The 18,318-nt window shown below is 32.6% G+C and overlaps 1 protein-coding gene across 1 annotated transcript; it reads right to left on the reverse strand.

The window, feature by feature from the left end:
• Positions 1–13,891: 13,891 nt before the first annotated feature.
• Positions 13,892–15,108, reverse strand: LOC120418893 (flexible cuticle protein 12-like). Its single transcript, XM_039581424.2, has 2 exons — positions 14,908–15,108; positions 13,892–14,513 (listed from the first exon to the last, which is right to left on the reverse strand). Exons 1-2 carry the CDS (start codon positions 15,033–15,035, stop codon positions 14,324–14,326), a joined length of 318 nt encoding a protein of 105 aa, XP_039437358.1. The 5' UTR covers positions 15,036–15,108; the 3' UTR covers positions 13,892–14,323.
• Between the last annotated feature and the right edge of the window lie 3,210 nt (positions 15,109–18,318).

The following is an 18,318-nucleotide window of genomic DNA, read 5'->3' on the forward strand; positions in this document are numbered from 1 at the left end:
AAGAAAGATCAAACGCCAAATTTCTAATCATTTAACATCCCTTGTTAACTGGTTAAACTCAGTCAGTCTATAGGTGAAATGTTAATGTGCCTCCCCTTAGCAGTTCCATTAAAGGAATCTACTAAAATGATGTTTGTGATGAATCTTGATTGTATTTATGATAAATGCACAAAAAACATAAGGATGCCGTAACTAAATAATACTGGCAATGGTGAGTTCAAGACACCATAAATGCTTCAAAATTTTAAACTCGCAACCAATCCAACCTTCCAAAATTCATTCAGAAGAATGCAACAATAAATTTCACCCCCCATTCATCACCTCAGGATTACGTTAGCAACCGTTAGGGAGCGTTCTTTTATTACGTAACGCGAAAAATCGGACTTTTAGACCCCCTCCCCCCCCCTCGTAACAAAATTTCCATACAAATTTTAAAAAATTTGTATGGAGCGTAACACGGCCTCCGACCCCCCCTCCCCCCCTACTGCGTTACGTAATAAAAGAACGCTCCCTTAACCGTTGGCTTGTTTGCCGAGGGGGTGAGAAAACATTGCCGAAAGGTCGATTACTTTGTGTACAAGTGCCGGTCGAGGTGCAATCATGAGGAATGGTTCCGAGTTGGTCATAAAGCTGCTGAAGAACCTGCGGCCAACACAGCTCAGTCCGTCATGGACGAATCGTTCTAATGTGTGATCTTAATGATGCTTGACCTGTGTAGCTCCCAGGCTGAGGATAGTGAGAAAATTTGGAAGTTGTTTAGGAATATTTAAGAAATTTGAATGTGAAAATGGAAATTTCCGATATCAAACGTATTTGTCAATTATCATATTCTATTCATAGATTTAAGATTTTAACGGATTTTACTCTAAAACCATGGCATGAACCACAGTTGAAAAGATGTGCGGTTTTGTCCAGGTTGATTTATTGATAATTCTGCGCGCAAACCGTTCGTCCTTCAATTGTCGAGAGCTATCTGTATGATTTGGGGAGGCGTTAAAATGTGAAGCTTCACTGGTTTCGTCATGAATGAACTGTTGATTTGAAGTGATACCGGTAAAATTTGATTAATCATTCGGCGATTGTTTGATGTTATGTTTACTTTGTTACTTAACTGAGGGTAATTTCCTTTTATGGAAAACAGTGATATTATTCAACCTCAATTAGTCAATTCAGATATTCAATTCTGAAATGCCAAGCAACACGGAAAGGGGATCGATCGCCAAACCAGCGACCGAATTTTGCTGGGTTGGTTTTGCTGATATCAGCGAAATTTTTCTCTAAACCAGCGAAATTTTTCGCTGAAAAAGGTGGCTGCGCGAAATCAAATTCAGCAACTTGGTTTCGCTGGTTTGTTATTTCCGAAACGGTTTCTTTTCCAGCGAAAGTTTTCGCTGGTTTGATACACATCCTTCCGACAGCCGTCATAAATGTTTGTTATTGTTCACGTTTGGAAGCGATTTGTGGCAATCGAATTGCTTTAGGGGTTTTTTTCAAAACAAAAAAGCATGAAAAAGTTCTGCATCAAGTGTTCAGCATTAAAATACATACTCAACAGGTGATGGTTCTTTTCAATGAAAAGAAGCACGTTTCCATAAAGTTCTCACAGCAGAAAAATACGGTGCAGTGAAGCTGGAGATGTATTTGTACTGCTGCATAGATGAGTGCACAAATTGTCGCAGGTGGCAGCAAGAATCGTAGGCGAGGAACTTGACCATGGCCGCGGAACAGTTTGTGCTGTGGCAAGTAAGTACAACCTGGTTGGACTTTCTTTTAATTCTGCTTCCGTTACTGCGAAATCTTTCCACGATTCCCAATTAATCTCTGGTTCTCAAATCCTCTGGTTTATTTTGGCATAGGCTTCTGCCGCCAAAACAAAAAAAAACAAACGTCGGTGATAAAAAACGCTGATCCAGTGCAAAAAAAACACTGGTCCAGTGGAAACATTCGCTGAACCAGCGGATTTTTCACCGAAACCAGTAGAATAATCTCCTGGTTGATTTTGGTACGAGCTGCTGCCGCCGGAAAAAAAACCCGGACGTCAGCGATAGAAAACGCTGATCCAGAGTAAAAGAACACCAGTTCAGTGAAAAAATCCGCTGGACCAGCGAATTGTTTCCCAAAACCAGTACAATAATCTCCTGGTTGATTTTGATGCCCTGCCGCTTTTTCCAAACCAGCGAGAAAATTTTCTGATTCTAGCAAAACTGATCCCCCAAACAGCGACATTTTTCACCAAACCAGTATTTTCTTTTTCACTGGTTTGGTAGAATTTCATCGGTTTCCAAACCAGCGAAAAAAATTAGCGATTCTAGGTAATTTTTGTGCAGGCTGAGAAATTAGCGACATTTTTCGCTAGTTTTAGCGAACTTTATCGCGATTTGGCGATGGATCCCCTTTCCGTGAAGTTTCCTGGTTTATTTCGAATGTGTCATCCCAAAAAGTATTTATACGTTTCCTTGCTTTTTTTCTGCAAAAAAAAAATCGTCAAAAATAGTCGGTATCTATTAATGTCATGATTAACATCAAACTACGAGAATTTTACAGCTGCTAAGATGCTCCCCAAATCTCAGGGTTAAACGATTTGCGACATCGTTCAAAATTTGTCCAACTGCCAAATTGGCGGCGTCTGCATTCAATAAAATAAGCAAACATAAAAATACAAAATATTGCAGCACGATTTTTTGCATCAGTGAACCATGATTTGTTTTATGCCGTCGTAAAGATCCGAAATTGAACGTTCGCGAGGTGATTTCTGCGTAATCTAATCCGGCGAGTCTCTGACAAAACCGAGCACATCAAATTACAAAACAACACCCCCACAACGAATCGGAAAAGTGAGATGTATTGGGATTTGGCTAATCCAAGATGAGTCAGCGAGTGCAGTCCCGAGTCGAAATGTTCTTCACTTTTTTATTTCTACGTTGACGTCTGCCACATGTCTAAAAATCACTTTATATTGAAACCTCCTCAAAGTCGGAACATTCAAAGTCAACTGGTATGACACACACCCGCTTCTTTTTGGGTAAACATTTTGCGAAAGAAAATCGTAAATTTTAGCATAACGTGACGTAACAATTCTCGGCGGGGTCAGGTTCTAATGAACTTTTGCAGCGTTTTTTTCGATTCTATTTCGATTAATTTTATTCTAAAAATCCGCGACGGATTGTTTCGGCAGAAATCATCAAATGGAACTGATTAACGGAGGGGCTGGTTCTGGCGACAGATGGTGACTCTATGAGTCACCCAATTTGTTTGTTTTGTGTTAGCAGGATTTGATTGAAATTAATTTTGATTGACTGGAGTTGAAGGATATGAATATTTTTTTGTGTGTGAAAGTAAGTTAAAACTTGAGTTTTTTTTTTAAATGAAGACTGTTTTTTGTTTTCTTAACAAAACGTTAGAAAATTTATGAAACTGCATCAAGCAATATTCTATTATGTTAAAGGAACCCACCGAAGGCAACAAATCAAAATGATATTAAGTTAAGGTGTTTCCGGTGACTACGACTCAAAAATATATCAAACATTGATTTTAAATTTATTACGATATTTTTTCGAAAATTAGACAACACTGCCAATTAAGAGGCAGTATTTGTAAATATTGCTCGGTTTGTTCTAGAGGTCGTATTGAGGTGCTCCGATTTGGATGAAACTTTCAGCGTTTGTTTGTCTATGCATGAAATGAACTCATGCCAAATTTGATTTCAAAAATAATTAAATAAAACATTTTCGAAAAAAGAAATAGGTCTTATTTACCTTGTGATCAATACGTCAAATGCCGTATTAAGTAGGCGAATATCTGTTTTACCCCTAATCCGACAAAATGTTAAAAAATATTTTAATTCATTTTAAATGGCATTTTTTCCAATCAAATTTACAACTCCAATACTTCTAACTTACGTGAAATTTTCCGAGGATTCCGAGTATGACAAAATTGAGATCAAAAAGTGCCGATATGACGGCCTACAGGGCAAAAACTAACGTTGTAAAATGTTTGTTATAGAAAAATCGAAAAAATATGAGAAAAACTGCGATTGGCCAAAAAGTTATTTCCGTAGGCTTATAGTCCATGAAAATTCCTAGCTTTTGACCTATGGGAGTATGGGTGTTGGAGGCTGTTGCAAAAAGATATTAAGGTTTTAAAAAAATCCATTTTTAACAGTTATTTGCAAAAGCTATGAGAAAAAATCAAACCAATCCTGGATGTCTATGGCACATTTTGAAGTGCTTCAAAAGACCTTTCGAATGCATCTAAGAGAGTTGGAATTGATCAAGTTTTACGCAAATGGGAGCAATTTTATTATTTTTCATGGTTTTTTGACCTGATATTTCAATGCCCGTTTAACCCCACTTCCCTTTGTCGTAGAGGGCTCATATTTGGCATGAGTTCATCTCATGCATAGACAAACAAACGCTGAAAGTTTCATCCAAATCGGAGCACCTCGATACGGCCTGTTACACATTGGTGAAAAACTCGCTCTTAAGTATGTTGTGCCTTAGCTCAAAACTTGTTTGTCATTTGTGTTATCCATTTCAAAGTTTAATATAAATACATTTGTTGTTTTAAGGAGCGTGATAATTTCATTTTTACTAATATAGAATAAATAAATAAAGGCTCGACATTTCACATGGTACAGGTTTATGCGCAGCATTCAAAATTTAACCAAAGAGTTATAATCGCTTCAGAGGAGAGGTGGGCTAAACCGCTCTTTTCAATGAGCCGCTCATATTTGCTCGCTCATTAAAATGAATGGCTCTTTTGAATGGCTGTTTCGTTCTTTATCAAAATTTTGATAAAAATGCTATTTTTAAGCATGTGTGTGATTTTGTGTGTGCTTTAATTGGAATTTTATAAATTATTATAAAAATAAAGAGTAAATCTCACTTGCAAACAATAGGTCATGGCAGTCTCTATGTGAAGATTTCTACTCGAACGTAAAAATTTGAATGCTTGGATGGAAAGAGCACGCAGACTTAATTCTAGAATTTGGAGAAAGGTGCTTTTGATTTGACTAAATTTTGTTTATATCTGTTAAAATTATACAAATGCTTATAATTTATTATAATATTATATTCTGTGAATTCTTTTCTAAATACTTTTTTATTGATATAGTTTAGAAATGCCAAAGCAAAAGTATTTATTTTGCCTTCCTCACTGAGGTAAGGCTATAATCCTGCTCTAAAAATGAACTTCGTATAAAAACGTCGTAGACCCACCTTCATGTATACATATCGACTCAGAATCGAAAACTGAACAAATGGCTGTGTGTATGTGTGTGGGTATGTGTGTGTGTATGTATGTATGTGACCAACAAACTAGCTCATGTTTCTCGGCACTGGCTGAACCGATTTGACCCGAACTTGTTGCATTCGACTTGGTTTAGGGTCCCATAGATCGAGTTTTATACTGATTGAAGTTTCGATAAGTAGTTCAAAAGTTATGTATAAAAATGTGTTTTCACATATATCCATATATCTCACTTAAATGTATGTAAACTATGTCCGGGTCCATCATCCGACCCATCGTTGGTTAGGTTATCAAAAGACCTTTCCAACGAGCTTAGAACATTGAAGATCTGGCAACCCTGTCTCGAGATATGGCCACTTAAGTGATATTTATGTACTTTTTGGAAGCCGGATCTCACTTAAATGTATGTAAACTAAGTCCGGGTCCATCATCCGACCCATCGTTAGTAAGATTATCAAAAAAACCTTTCCAACGAGCCTAAAACAATGAAGATCTGGCAACCCTGTCTCGAGATATGGCCACTTAAGTAATATTGATGTACTTTTTGGAAGCCGGATCTCACATAAATGTATGTAAACTATGTCAGGATCCACCATCCAACCCAGCGTTGGTTAGGTTATTAAAAGACCTTTCCAACGAGTTCAAAACATTGAAGATCTGCCAACCCTGTCTCAAGATATGGCCACTTAAGTGACATTTATGTACTTTTTTGAAGCCGGATCTCACTTAAATGTATGTAAACTATGTCCGGATCCACCATCCAACCCATCGTTGGTTAGGTTATCAAAAGATCTTTCCAACGAGTCCATTCCGGATCAAAAAAAATAGGTGAAATTTTTGTACAATTCCATCATATCAGTCATTGTTGGAAGGCTCCAACCACATAAGTGGATTAAGTTAGTTTTTTAGTAAAATTTTCCATGTTGCTAGGTATTTCGAAATGCTGAAATGTTTGGTTAATACTATCTTTTCAATCCATTGTGCAATGTTTTTTTTTATTTTGCTTGGAAAATCATTCGTTTTCACTTTTGGAGTAATTTCAAAGAATAATAGATATTTAGAAAACTGAAAATATGTGTTTGAAAATATTGAAGTGGTGTTTAAACATTGACAAAAATGCAATTGAGTGTACAGCAACCAAGGAAGTTGTTGTCTTCTTATTCAAAAATTTACAAACTTGCGAACCCAATCCTGAAAGAATGTGATAGTTAAAATTGTCAAACTTTCTAGTTAATAACTTTGAAGACAGTTCTTCAGAGGATGAATAAAAAATCATATCAATAGTTTCCGTAGGGGACCATCCATAAACCACGTGGACACTTTTGTGAAATCTAAGAATCTTACGAATGAACACATTTTTATGATGGTGTGAGTTGGTAGCACTATTCTTTCGATTTTTGCTTTGAGCCCTCAATAAATTTTGAGCAAACGATTCTCTCGACTCTGAATTTTGGGTGTAGGACAATTTTGGCTTATAAAGTTATAATTATAATAATTGAAATAACATTTTTAACCCTCGGAAAAAATGTAATACTACAATTTGTTGGCAATACAATAATATTTTAAAATAAAATTAATACACAAGTTTAGACATGTTTCCATCTTGGAACGTTTCTTACAATTAATCAGCTCTTTGAGCGGCTCCCTCTTTATTTGCCCTTCTCTTCTTTAGAGAAAGTCTCTAGGAATTCGGCTGAATTCAAATTGAGCAAAGTTGTAGAAGATGACTTCAATTTTGTAGGTGGAGACACAAACAGAGCAATTTACATAAAATATATTGATTATTTTTGATATGTTTTGGGTGACCAAAAATTGCCACAGAGAAATATGGAAATGAGTTTTTTTTATCAAATCAATATGATTTTTAGATAAAAACATCATGATTTTGAAACCTAATGAAAATGCACTTTCAAAAAATTCTGAAAGCAATTCTGAAAAAATAATTTGTAATCACAGTTGAGATAATTGATTTTGTCTAGGTGTGATCCAATTGGAAATCAGATTTTCAATAATTAATATAACAATTTCAGAAAAGCTAATACACTACAAATTTTAGCCCTATTGAAATGTTTTGCTTGGTGATGAAATTTGAAAATATGTTTATTCGATAATTTTTTGTAGAAATCAAGCAAAACAATGTAAAAGTACCGAAGCCGAAGTGTAAACAAAGAGTCTATCCTGCTCACGTCAGTTGATGTTTACATTAGGAACGAGCAGGATAGACTCTTTGTTTACACTTCGGCTTCGGTCCTTTTACATTGTTTTGCTTGATTTCTACAAAAATCTATCGAATAAACAAATGTCAAATCTAAGAAATCGCATTTTTGGAATATAGTCTATCTAAGATTTCTTCTGCAGTTTATTTCAATTAAATGCATCTTGTGACGTTAATGACCGGTTGACCTTTACGAAATTGTCCACTCTGCGTCAGTGCGTCTCCAACCGTAATTGAAAAAAAAAACGACTCTCTTCTAACGAGCAAAATGCACGTGGATCTAGCCTGTGCGTATCGAATCCGGTTCCGGGCCCGATTTATGGAGTTGCTTCTTCAGCTTCAGCTAAAAAGTATCAAAATAATTTCACAAATCGTGTGAAGTCCGCTAATGAGTGAACCACTGAATAAATCAGAAATCTCAATGTATCATTATCGTCACGAGATTTTATTGGACCCGGCGTTTCGAGCACGGCAGAAAACGCATAAATAATCAGTCAATTTTTCAAGCACACCCTTTTTATCAGCTGTCGAGTGGGGTCTGCGGCTTCACGCATCGTACCCAAGAGAAGTTGAAGCCAAATCCACCTGCTACGTCTATGAAGCACGGTGTGTTTGAATTTTATTATAGGAATTCATAGGTGTTTTTTTTTTCTTTGGATATAGATTTAGAAGAATGCTTTAAATTAATATAGTTTATTTGAATCTGAAATTCATTAAAAAAACTATTTTTGAATGGAGATCTTAAGTCAACCCACCTTGTACAATAGTTCCACCCCAAACGGCTGGTAAGCCCGCGGGGGGATGACCTCACGGTGGTTAAATTTATGCTTATACGATTATGGCAAGATCGATACTACTCGATTGAAAACCTCAACCTATGTTGGGTATGTTTTTGCGTATTATCAAAGCATCACCGGTGGAGATGGAGATGCTCCAAGTTAAGGGACGGTCCCACTCATTCCATATCATTGAAATCAACGCAAACGACGACATCGATCGATGCCCGCGCGTGACATGAACGTAACCTCAAATTGTTCTCAAACCGCTTCCCGGTCAGCATGGCGCTGGTCGGTCGGTGTCATAACTTTGTGCCGCAGGGCTATGATTAACAAGATTAGGGTTCGTTCCATCAGCCCAGAATTGGTGATGTCTTCATTAAGATTCGTCCTTGATCTGTGACTACCAAGCGGAAAACAATCATAATGGTTTTGAAGTTCTTGGGAGAATAACTTTTCAAAGATCGTTGGTATTCGTAAATCAGGATTAGAACTTGGCAAAGAAGGACTGTATTTTTTGCCGGTCGTTAATTAGGAGTTTGAGGTTTTGATTACTCTAGAAGAGAGCAGTTCTCTCAGATTTTGGTCATTCGATTTTTTTTGTATTTTTAAATCCGGCTGAAACTTTTTTGGTGCCTTCGGTATGCCCAAAGAAGCCATTTTGCATCATTAGTTTGTCCATATAATTTTCCATACAAACTTGGCAGCTGTCCATACAACAATGATGTATGAAAATTCAAAAATCTGTATCTTTTGAAGGAATTTTTTGATCGATTTGGTGTCTTCGGCAAAGTTGTAGGTATGGATACGGACTACACTGGAAAAAAATGATACACGGTAAAAAAAATTGGTGATTTTTTATTTAACTTTTTATCACTTAAACTTGATTTGCAAAAAACACTATTTTTGATTTTTTTATTTTTTGATATGTTTTAGAGGACATAAAATGCCAACTTTTCAGAAATTTCCAGGTTGTGCAAAAAATCTTTGAGCAAGTTATGAATTTTTGAATCAATACTGATTTTTTTCAAAAAATCGAAATATTGGTCGCAATACTTTTTCAACTTAATTTTTCAATGTAAAATCAAATTTGCAATGAAAAAGTACTTAAGTTAAATTTTGATAAACTGCACCGTTTTCAAGTTAAATCCATATTTAGGTGACTTTTTTGAAAATAGTCGCAGTTTTAATTTTTTTTAAATAAGTGCACATGTTTGCCCACCTTTGAAAAAATATTTTTGAAAAACTGAGAAAATTCTCTATATTTTGCTTTTTTGAACTTTGTTGATACGACCCTTAGTTGCTGAGATATTGCAATGCAAAGGTTTAAAAACAGGAAAATTGATGTTTACTAAGTCTTACCCAAACAACTCACATTTTTTTAATGTCGATATCTCAGCAACTAATGGTCCGATTTTCAATGTTAAAATATGAAACATTCGTGAAATTTTCCAATCTTTTCGATAAAAATATTTTCAGAATTTTCAAGTCTAGACTAACATTAAAAAATGGCTAAACATTCAATATTACGCCCTTTTAAATTGTTAGTCTTGGTTTAAAAATTCTGAAACTATTTTTTTCGAAAAGATTGGAAAATTTCACGAATGTTTTATATTTTAACATTGAAAATCGGACCATTAGTTGCTGAGATATCGACATTGAAAAATGGTGGGTTGTTTGGGTAAGACTTAGAAAACATCAATTTTCCTGTTTTTAAACCTTTGCATTGCAATATCTCAGCAACTAAGGGTCGTATCAACAAAGTTCAAGAAAGCAAAATATAGAGAATTTTCTCAGCTTTTTAAAAATATTTTTTTCAAGAGTGAGCAAATATGTGCACTAATTTTAAAAAATGAAAAACTGCGACTATTTTTAAAAACGTCACCTAATTATGGATTTAACTTGAAAACTGTGCAGTTTATCAAAATTTCATTAAAGTACTTTTTGATTGCAAATTTGATTTTGCATCAAAAAATTAAGTTGAAAAATTTTTAAGATCGATATTTCGATTTTTTGAAAAAATCAGTACTGATTCAAAAATTCATAACTCGTTCAAAGATTTTATGCACAACCTGGAAATTTCTGAAAAGTTGGCATTTTATGTCCTCTTAAACATATCAAAAAATGAAAAAAATCAAAAATAGTGTTTTTTGCAAACCAAGTTTTAGTGATAAAAAGTTAAATAAAAAATCACCAAATTTTTTTTACCGTGTATCATTTTTTTCCAGTGTAGTCCGTATCCATACCTACAACTTTGCCGAAGACACCAAATCGATCAAAAAATTCCTTCAAAAGATACAGATTTTTGAATTTTCATACTTCATTTTTGTATGGACTGCTGCCAAGTTTGTATGGAAAATTATATGGACAAACTAATGATGCAAAATGGATTCTTTGGGCATACCGAAAGCACCAAAAAAGTTTCAGCCGGATTAAAAAATACAAAAATTAAAATTGAAGAAAAAAGACCGATTTCATAGAGAATTGCTCAAGAATATTATTTATGAGAGTTAGTTGTTTTCCAACAATAATATATATAATTTCCATGCCTAGTTCCAAATGAGAATCTTATCAAATTCAACCGATGAGACAAAATAATATTTTGAATTATAATTCAGGAATGAATAAATCTTAATAGATTTAATTTTTATGATTATCATTCTTTATAATTTCCACTCAGTTTAAATAGCTGCAATAAGAACTGCAACACAACTATGCTTAAAAGACAAAAATAGCACGCGTTATTTGCATCGTGAAGTTTCATACGGTTAAAAACATTTATATTGTTTTCACCTGATCCAATTAAAACTTTTTCAAACATAGTTACTGTTACTGGCCTATTACAAAAAAATCTAAAATTAAATTATTTCTCTTTCTTTTGATTATAATGTTTAAGATTGCAATGATTTCAAAAAGATAAATGCTAGTATTATATTTTTTGTATTAGTTTTAACCTTGCTAAACATTATTCTGTACTAGCTCTCGGGAGCATACGCTATTTTTTATGAAAAGCGCGAGCTTTTCAACGCATAACAAGAAACGGTTAAAACATCGCTGGAAGCTCCATGGTAAGGTGATGACGGTTGCTATAAAAAAATGCGTTAAGCGTTTTCAATCTGCCCGAGAATAGATTTAGGCGCTTTTTGATTCCATGAATTTAGAATGCCAATGGCAGTTTTCCCACATAATTCGGTACTTTTGAATGAAAAAAACATTAAAAAATAACGAAAAAAATAATAATTAATAAAAAATTAAATACATATTACTTAAGTCATCATGTTTTCCGCTACACAACAGACACCAAATAAAAAAAAAACATTTTTTTATTCAATCCTTATGTCGAAAAACTTTAGATAATCAGAAAGTGAAAAAAACATCAAACATAGAAAGTTCTGCGAATAAAATATTTATCAATATGTACCGAAACCCGAGAAAAGTATGACCGAACTTGCAAGCGATTTTAATTGCAGCTAATACGCGCAAATAACATTCCAAAAGAGAGAGCGTAGCTCAAAAACAACACTGTTTACATGAAATAAGATTCCAGATTCGGATTCAGCGGCCAAAATTACTTTAAGAAAGCATACCCTGACCTTGAAGACATATACTTGTAACGTCATGTAAATAGTAGGCCTTGCTGCTGAGTTCTGAGAAATTTTGAAAATTGACACTTTTTTCCCTAAAACTCAAACATCTTGGCACTAGAGGGTCAAAATTGCATTTTCTCAAAAGAAAAAAAAATGTTGCTTTACTGGGAAAAATAGGCTACCCTAAATTAAATGAGCATTCCCGAAGAAAAGTTTCAGGAATGGGCCTGGGAGAGACCAAAAACTTGAATTTTGGTCCAAAATCGATAGTGCATCTTAATCTATGGACAAAAACCTATCGTTTGAAAAAAAAATACACACCTGATTGAAACAGTTTTTGTAATGATTCCAAGCTTTTTAAGAAAATTCGTTCAAAAAAGTAATTTTTTTTAGTAAATTAACACCTTCCAAGAGCAAAATCGAGAAATCTTACGTTTTTCTACATTACTTGTAACTGGATCGTCCAAATTTGATGAAATTTTGAAGGTTATAAGCAGCGATGGAATAATCATCATCAAAAGAAAATCTTTGGATGTTCATCAAGAGAAAAATCCAAATGGAGCATGCTCTCCTCTCTCGCGCACGAAAGATCGGTAAAAAGATTCGAAAAAAATCATCATCTTGATTATTTGGCGGAACATCTTTTTCACTACTACACTTGCAAGTGTAACGTCACACGTCGAAAAATGACCTGTAACATTTTGTTGATGGGCAATGTGTGTTGTAAACAAAGTGAAATAAATGACTTTAAGTGGTGCTGACAAGGAAATTAAAAAAAATCATCAGTAGATTGATTTTCTTGGAGAATTTCGGGAGCCATTTTCTTTTGCGTGATTTGCCTCCTCTCTCTTTCGCGGTTGAAGAAAATTCGCAAGCGAAATTGATTTTTTTGCAATTATTCCATCCCTGGTTATAAGAAAACATTCTGTATAAACAAATGCAGGTTGAAGCTAGTTGAAAAATTGTATGGTTGCAGAGAATTTAATTTTGAACACAAAAATTAGTGGTGCTCTGGAGTAACCATGGGCGTTAGAGGGTTGAAGACGGGATGCGAGAAAGTATTTTATTATTTTTTCTTGTCTAAGAAAACATTCTTCCTAACATCATAATCTATCATTTAAGAAGTGAGCACCCACAATTCCTCGACATGACTTCAAAATGAGACAGACTACTGTATAGTAATGCATATACAAAAAAGAAACATAACACAGGTGAAGTTGATTTTTTCGCATAACTAATGTTGCTCAAAATTTCTTTAAAAAAAATTCGAATAAAGTTTTGGAAATTGAGGGTTAAATACGACGGGTTCTATAGATTATCAATAACTTTCGCTGCAGCCGACCTACACATAAAGTGCTGCTTATTTGTTTCTATTAAAACTGAAAATATCATTCCAGTTGCATGCTCTTGGTATCTTCGATACCATGGCACCAAATATTGAATTCTGTAGATTGGAACGGCTTCATTCTAACAAACCAAACTCCTCAACGGAATCCATTTTTTTTTAAATAAATCCATGAAGGCGCTTGGTTTCTAAAAATTATTAAATCATAGGTTGCTATGGAATTCCCATAGAATTTACGCTTTTAATTCTTTGGCCGGAAATGCACTAAAATTGAATTCTGTAGCTTGGCGGCTACAAGGATCCAAATTTTAATTGCGCAAGATAATAGTATTACGTTTCTAAACATAGAAAGCCCAAAGAAACATTAACATACTTGTGATGTTCATCGAACTTCACAAAAGTACTCCAAGATTATTTTTGCTGTGACATGGTGGATAGATCCAGACAGGGCGCTGGCAGTTATAAGGGGAAAGGAGGTGGAGAAGCTGAGGGCCATTCATTCTAAGTGTAATATTTGGTTGAACTAGCTTTTTAGGGGTCTTCCATTAACCGACACAGGATCTATCCACCATTTGACAAAAGGTTTGAAAAAACTGTTATCGCGATCTTCAATTCTGTCTCTCCTCTTTCTGTCCTAGGTTAGTTTAATATTTCTCGCCGATAATTCCAATATAAGCAAATAATTAAAAGATTTGCAAAAAATAAATAAAACAGATTGTCGTGTTCACATTTCACTTAAATACTAGCTTTATTTCGTCAAAAAAAATTATAAAAAAAAGATATGGCAGTTGGTATTCGTACAAAGTTCATCATGTTGTTGTTGTAGTTGTTGCTGTAGCAATAGAGCGGCACGTTACGATTTGTCTCTGCAACGGCCTTTAGGTAACTCAAGTTTATTCCGAAAAAAAATCAGGAACGCAAAAAAAAAAGATCATTTACAAGAAATTTTATAAAAACTGTACACTTTACAAGCATGGACTTAGATTTGTCGGAGTATTCTCAGTTGTTGTTGTAAATTTTAGTTGTTTGCTTCAATTGTCGTCGTGTGCTGTTGGTGTGCGACGCTTCTTCAGTGGGGCTGCTGATGTTGGTGCTGATGTTGTAGTTTGTAATTTGTTGTACTACAATTGGGATTGTGCTGCTGTGGTGCAACTTAGGCCACTGGCAGATGGGCACCCTCGGGCTGGAATCCGTTCTCGTCGGCGACGTAGTTCACGGTGTAGACCTGTCCGTCAGCGCCGGTGAAGGTGTACGATCCGCGGACAACCAGAGCCTCGACATCATCGGCCAGCTTCTTCAGCTCAGCCTGTTCCTGGCGGGACTGTCCATCGCTGGTCTCGAAGCTGTATCAGAAAATGGTAAGAAATGGTTGGTCAGGTGCTAATCGATGACAACTGAGCGAGCAATTATGTTAATTTGGTACCGCCAAGATGTTTGAACACTTGAGCGGAGATGACACAATCACCACTTGACTTGGATTCGGATTCGAGTTGTGTGAATTTGTTCGGTATCATAGGTCTCACTCGAAACGATTAGACACTGGGCAGGTGTGCACAGCCAAAGGTCACCAAACTCGACAAATTGGAGAACCACACGATGCTGTTTGGCGACCTTCAGCCTACACGACAAGGGTTCGTTGCTTAACCTGCCTCACTCACGCATTCAAGTCTTTTCGGTGATTTTTCTTGATTCGGTTGCACTTTTGCCCCTACTGTGGGGTCACTTTGGGTCACTTACGCGAACTTGTATCCATCAACGCCGATGTTGTCGTTCTCGTACTTCAGGATCTGGGCATTCTTGGAGTCATCCAGGGGCAGGGCCAGAGCCAGGGCAACGATGGTGGCGAAAGCAATGATGGTCTTCATTTTGAGTTTTGTTTGGGTTGGTTTGAGAGAGCTGATAACTGAATTTAGTTCGGATGCAAAAAACACACTGACGAGATAATGAGCGTGGGGCCCCTTTTATATGAGGGGAATCTTCATATTATCACACGACGCCGAAGACGACCATCCCCTGGCCACACCCCAGCAGCATCTTCTCCCCAAACCACCAACACCACCACCACGAGGCTTGGCAGAGAATGAAATTTAAATATGAATATTACCTCTACCGCCTGTGTGACCACACACGCGCGCGCCGTGGTCGTCCTTGCACGCCGGACATCGCCGAAGAGCTTTTTTTCGGAACCATCTCTCGCACACACACACAATAAACTTGTTGGTGGTGGTGACTGATCAGGAAGAAATTGAAGATGATGCGTTGTCGATTCCATGGCACTCAGCAAGATAGGGCTTTAGAAGATTAGTTTATATTTTTTCATATTAGTTTTAGCTTTATTGGTATGAAATGGCTTGCAAATGTCAATGTCTAAATTATATAAGAAAGGCAATGTAATGCAAAGAAAATTTTCCTTTTAAAATGTGTTCAATACAAAATTAACATGAAATTTAAATGAAAAAAAAAACACACACACACACACCCAAAAACGCATCATAAATAATCGTTAGTTGATTGCAAATTAGTCGATGTATGTTGAATACTGCTTAAATGTTTGAGAGATTGTTTTCAAATGAAAGATCATTGAGCTACTTGAATATTGGAAAAACATAAAAAACAGATCATAAAAAATACAGCTTCGTCAATATCTTGGTTAAAAAAATAATAATCCATTTCAGGTTCAATGGAAGCATACAAATCCTACGTAAACTACTGTTTTTTGGAAATTTAAAAAAAACATTTCAATTCATCGTTTTCAGAAAAGAAATAGTAAAAACAAAGAAACAGTTTCTCAGAAGCACATTTTCAATAAATGATTTTAAAATTTCCGGATTATTAGATTCCTAGATTTCTAGATTATAAAACTATTAGTTTAGATTTTTAGATTTTTGGATTTTTAAATTTTTAGATTTATAAATTTTTAGATTTTTAGATTTTTAGATTTTTAGATTTTTAGATTTTTAGATTTTTAGATTTTTAGATATTTAGATTTTTAGATTTTTAGATTTTTAGATTTTTAGATTTTTAGATTTTTAGATTTTTAGATTTTTAGATTTTTAGATTTTTAGATTTTTAGATTTTTAGATTTTTAGATTTTTAGATTTTTAGATTTTTAGATTTTTAGATTTTTAGATTTTTAGATTTTTAGATTTTTAGATTTTTAGATTTTTAGATTTTTAGATTTTTAGATTTTTAGATTTTTAGATTTTTAGATTTTTAGATTTTTAGATTTTTAGATTTTTAGATTTTTAGATTTTTAGATTTTTAGATTTTTAGATTTTTAGATTTTTAGATTTTTAGATTTTTAGATTTTTAGATTTTTAGATTTTTAGATTTTTAGATTTTTAGATTTTAGATTTTTAGATTTTTAGATTTTTAGATTTTTAGATTTTTAGATTTTTAGATTTTTAGATTTTTAGATTTTTAGATTTTTAGATTTTTAGATTTTTAGATTTTTAGATTTTTAGATTTTTAGATTTTTAGATTTTTAGATTTTTAGATTTTTAGATTTTTAGATTTTTAGATTTTTAGATTTTTAGATTTTAGATTTTTAGATTTTTAGATTTTTAGATTTTTAGATTTTTAGATTTTTAGATTTTTAGATTTTTAGATTTTTAGATTTTTAGATTTTTAGATTTTTAGATTTTTAGATTTTTGGATTTTTAGATTTTTAGATTTTTAGATTTTTAGATTTTCAGATTTTTAGATTTTTAGATTTTTAGATTTTTAGATTTTTAGATTTTTAGATTTTTAGATTTTTAGATTTTTAGATTTTTAGATTTTTAGATTTTTAGATTTTTAGATTTTGAGATTTTTAAATTTTTAGATTTTTAGATTTTTAGATTTTTAGATTTTTGGTTTTTTAGATTTTTAGATTTTTAGATTTTTAGATTTTTAGATTTTTAGATTTTTAGGTTTTTAGATTTTTAGATTTTTAGATTTTTAGATTTTTAGATTTTTAGATTTTTAGATTTTTAGATTTTTAGATTTTTAGATTTTTAGATTTTTAGATTTTTAGATTTTTAGATTTTTAGATTTTTAGATTTTTAGATTTTTAGATTTTTAGATTTTTAGATTTTTAGATTTTTAGATTTTTAGATTTTTAGATTTTTAGATTTTTAGATTTTTAGATTTTCAGGTTTTTAGATTTTTAGATTTTTAGATTTTTAGATTTTTAGATTTTTAGATTTTTAGATTTTTAGATTTTTAGATTTTTAGATTTTTAGATTTTTAGATTTTTAGATTTTTAGATTTTTAGATTTTTAGATTTTTAGATTTTAGATTTTTAGATTTTTAGATTTTTAGATTTTTAGATTTTTAGATTTTTAGATTTTTAGATTTTTAGATTTTTAGATTTTTAGATTTTTAGATTTTTAGATTTTTAGATTTTTAGATTTTTAGATTTTTAGATTTTTAGATTTTTAGATTTTTAGATTTTTAGATTTTTAGATTTTTAGATTTTTAGATTTTTAGATTTTTAGATTTTTAGATTTTTAGATTTTTAGATTTTTAGATTTTTAGATTTTTAGATTTTTAGATTTTTAGATTTTTAGATTTTTAGATTTTTAGATTTTTAGATTTTTAGATTTTTAGATTTTTAGATTTTTAGATTTTTAGATTTTTAGATTTTTAGATTTTAGATTTTTAGATTTTTAGATTTTTAGATTTTTAGATTTTTAGATTTTTAGATTTTTAGATTTTTAGATTTTTAGATTTTTAGATTTTTAGATTTTTAGATTTTTAGATTTTTAGATTTTTAGATTTTTAGATTTTTAGATTTTTAGATTTTTAGATTTTTAGATTTTTAGATTTTTAGATTTTTAGATTTTTAGATTTTTAGATTTTTAGATTTTTAGATTTTTAGATTTTTAGATTTTTAGAATTTTAGATTTTTAGATTTTTAGATATTTAGATTTTTAGATTTTTAGATTTTTAGATTTTTAGATTTTTAGATTTTTAGATTTTTAGATTTTTAGATTTTTAGATTTTTAGATTTTTAGATTTTTAGATTTTTAGATTTTTAGATTTTTAGATTTTTAGATTTTTAGATTTTTAGATTTTTAGATTTTTAGATTTTTAGATTTTTAGATTTTTAGATTTTTAGATTTTTAGATTTTTAGATTTTTAGATTTTTAGATTTTTAGATTTTTA

Source organism: Culex pipiens, chromosome 3 (genome assembly GCF_016801865.2).
Source record: "Culex pipiens pallens isolate TS chromosome 3, TS_CPP_V2, whole genome shotgun sequence".
Lineage (NCBI taxonomy): Eukaryota > Metazoa > Arthropoda > Insecta > Diptera > Culicidae > Culex > Culex pipiens.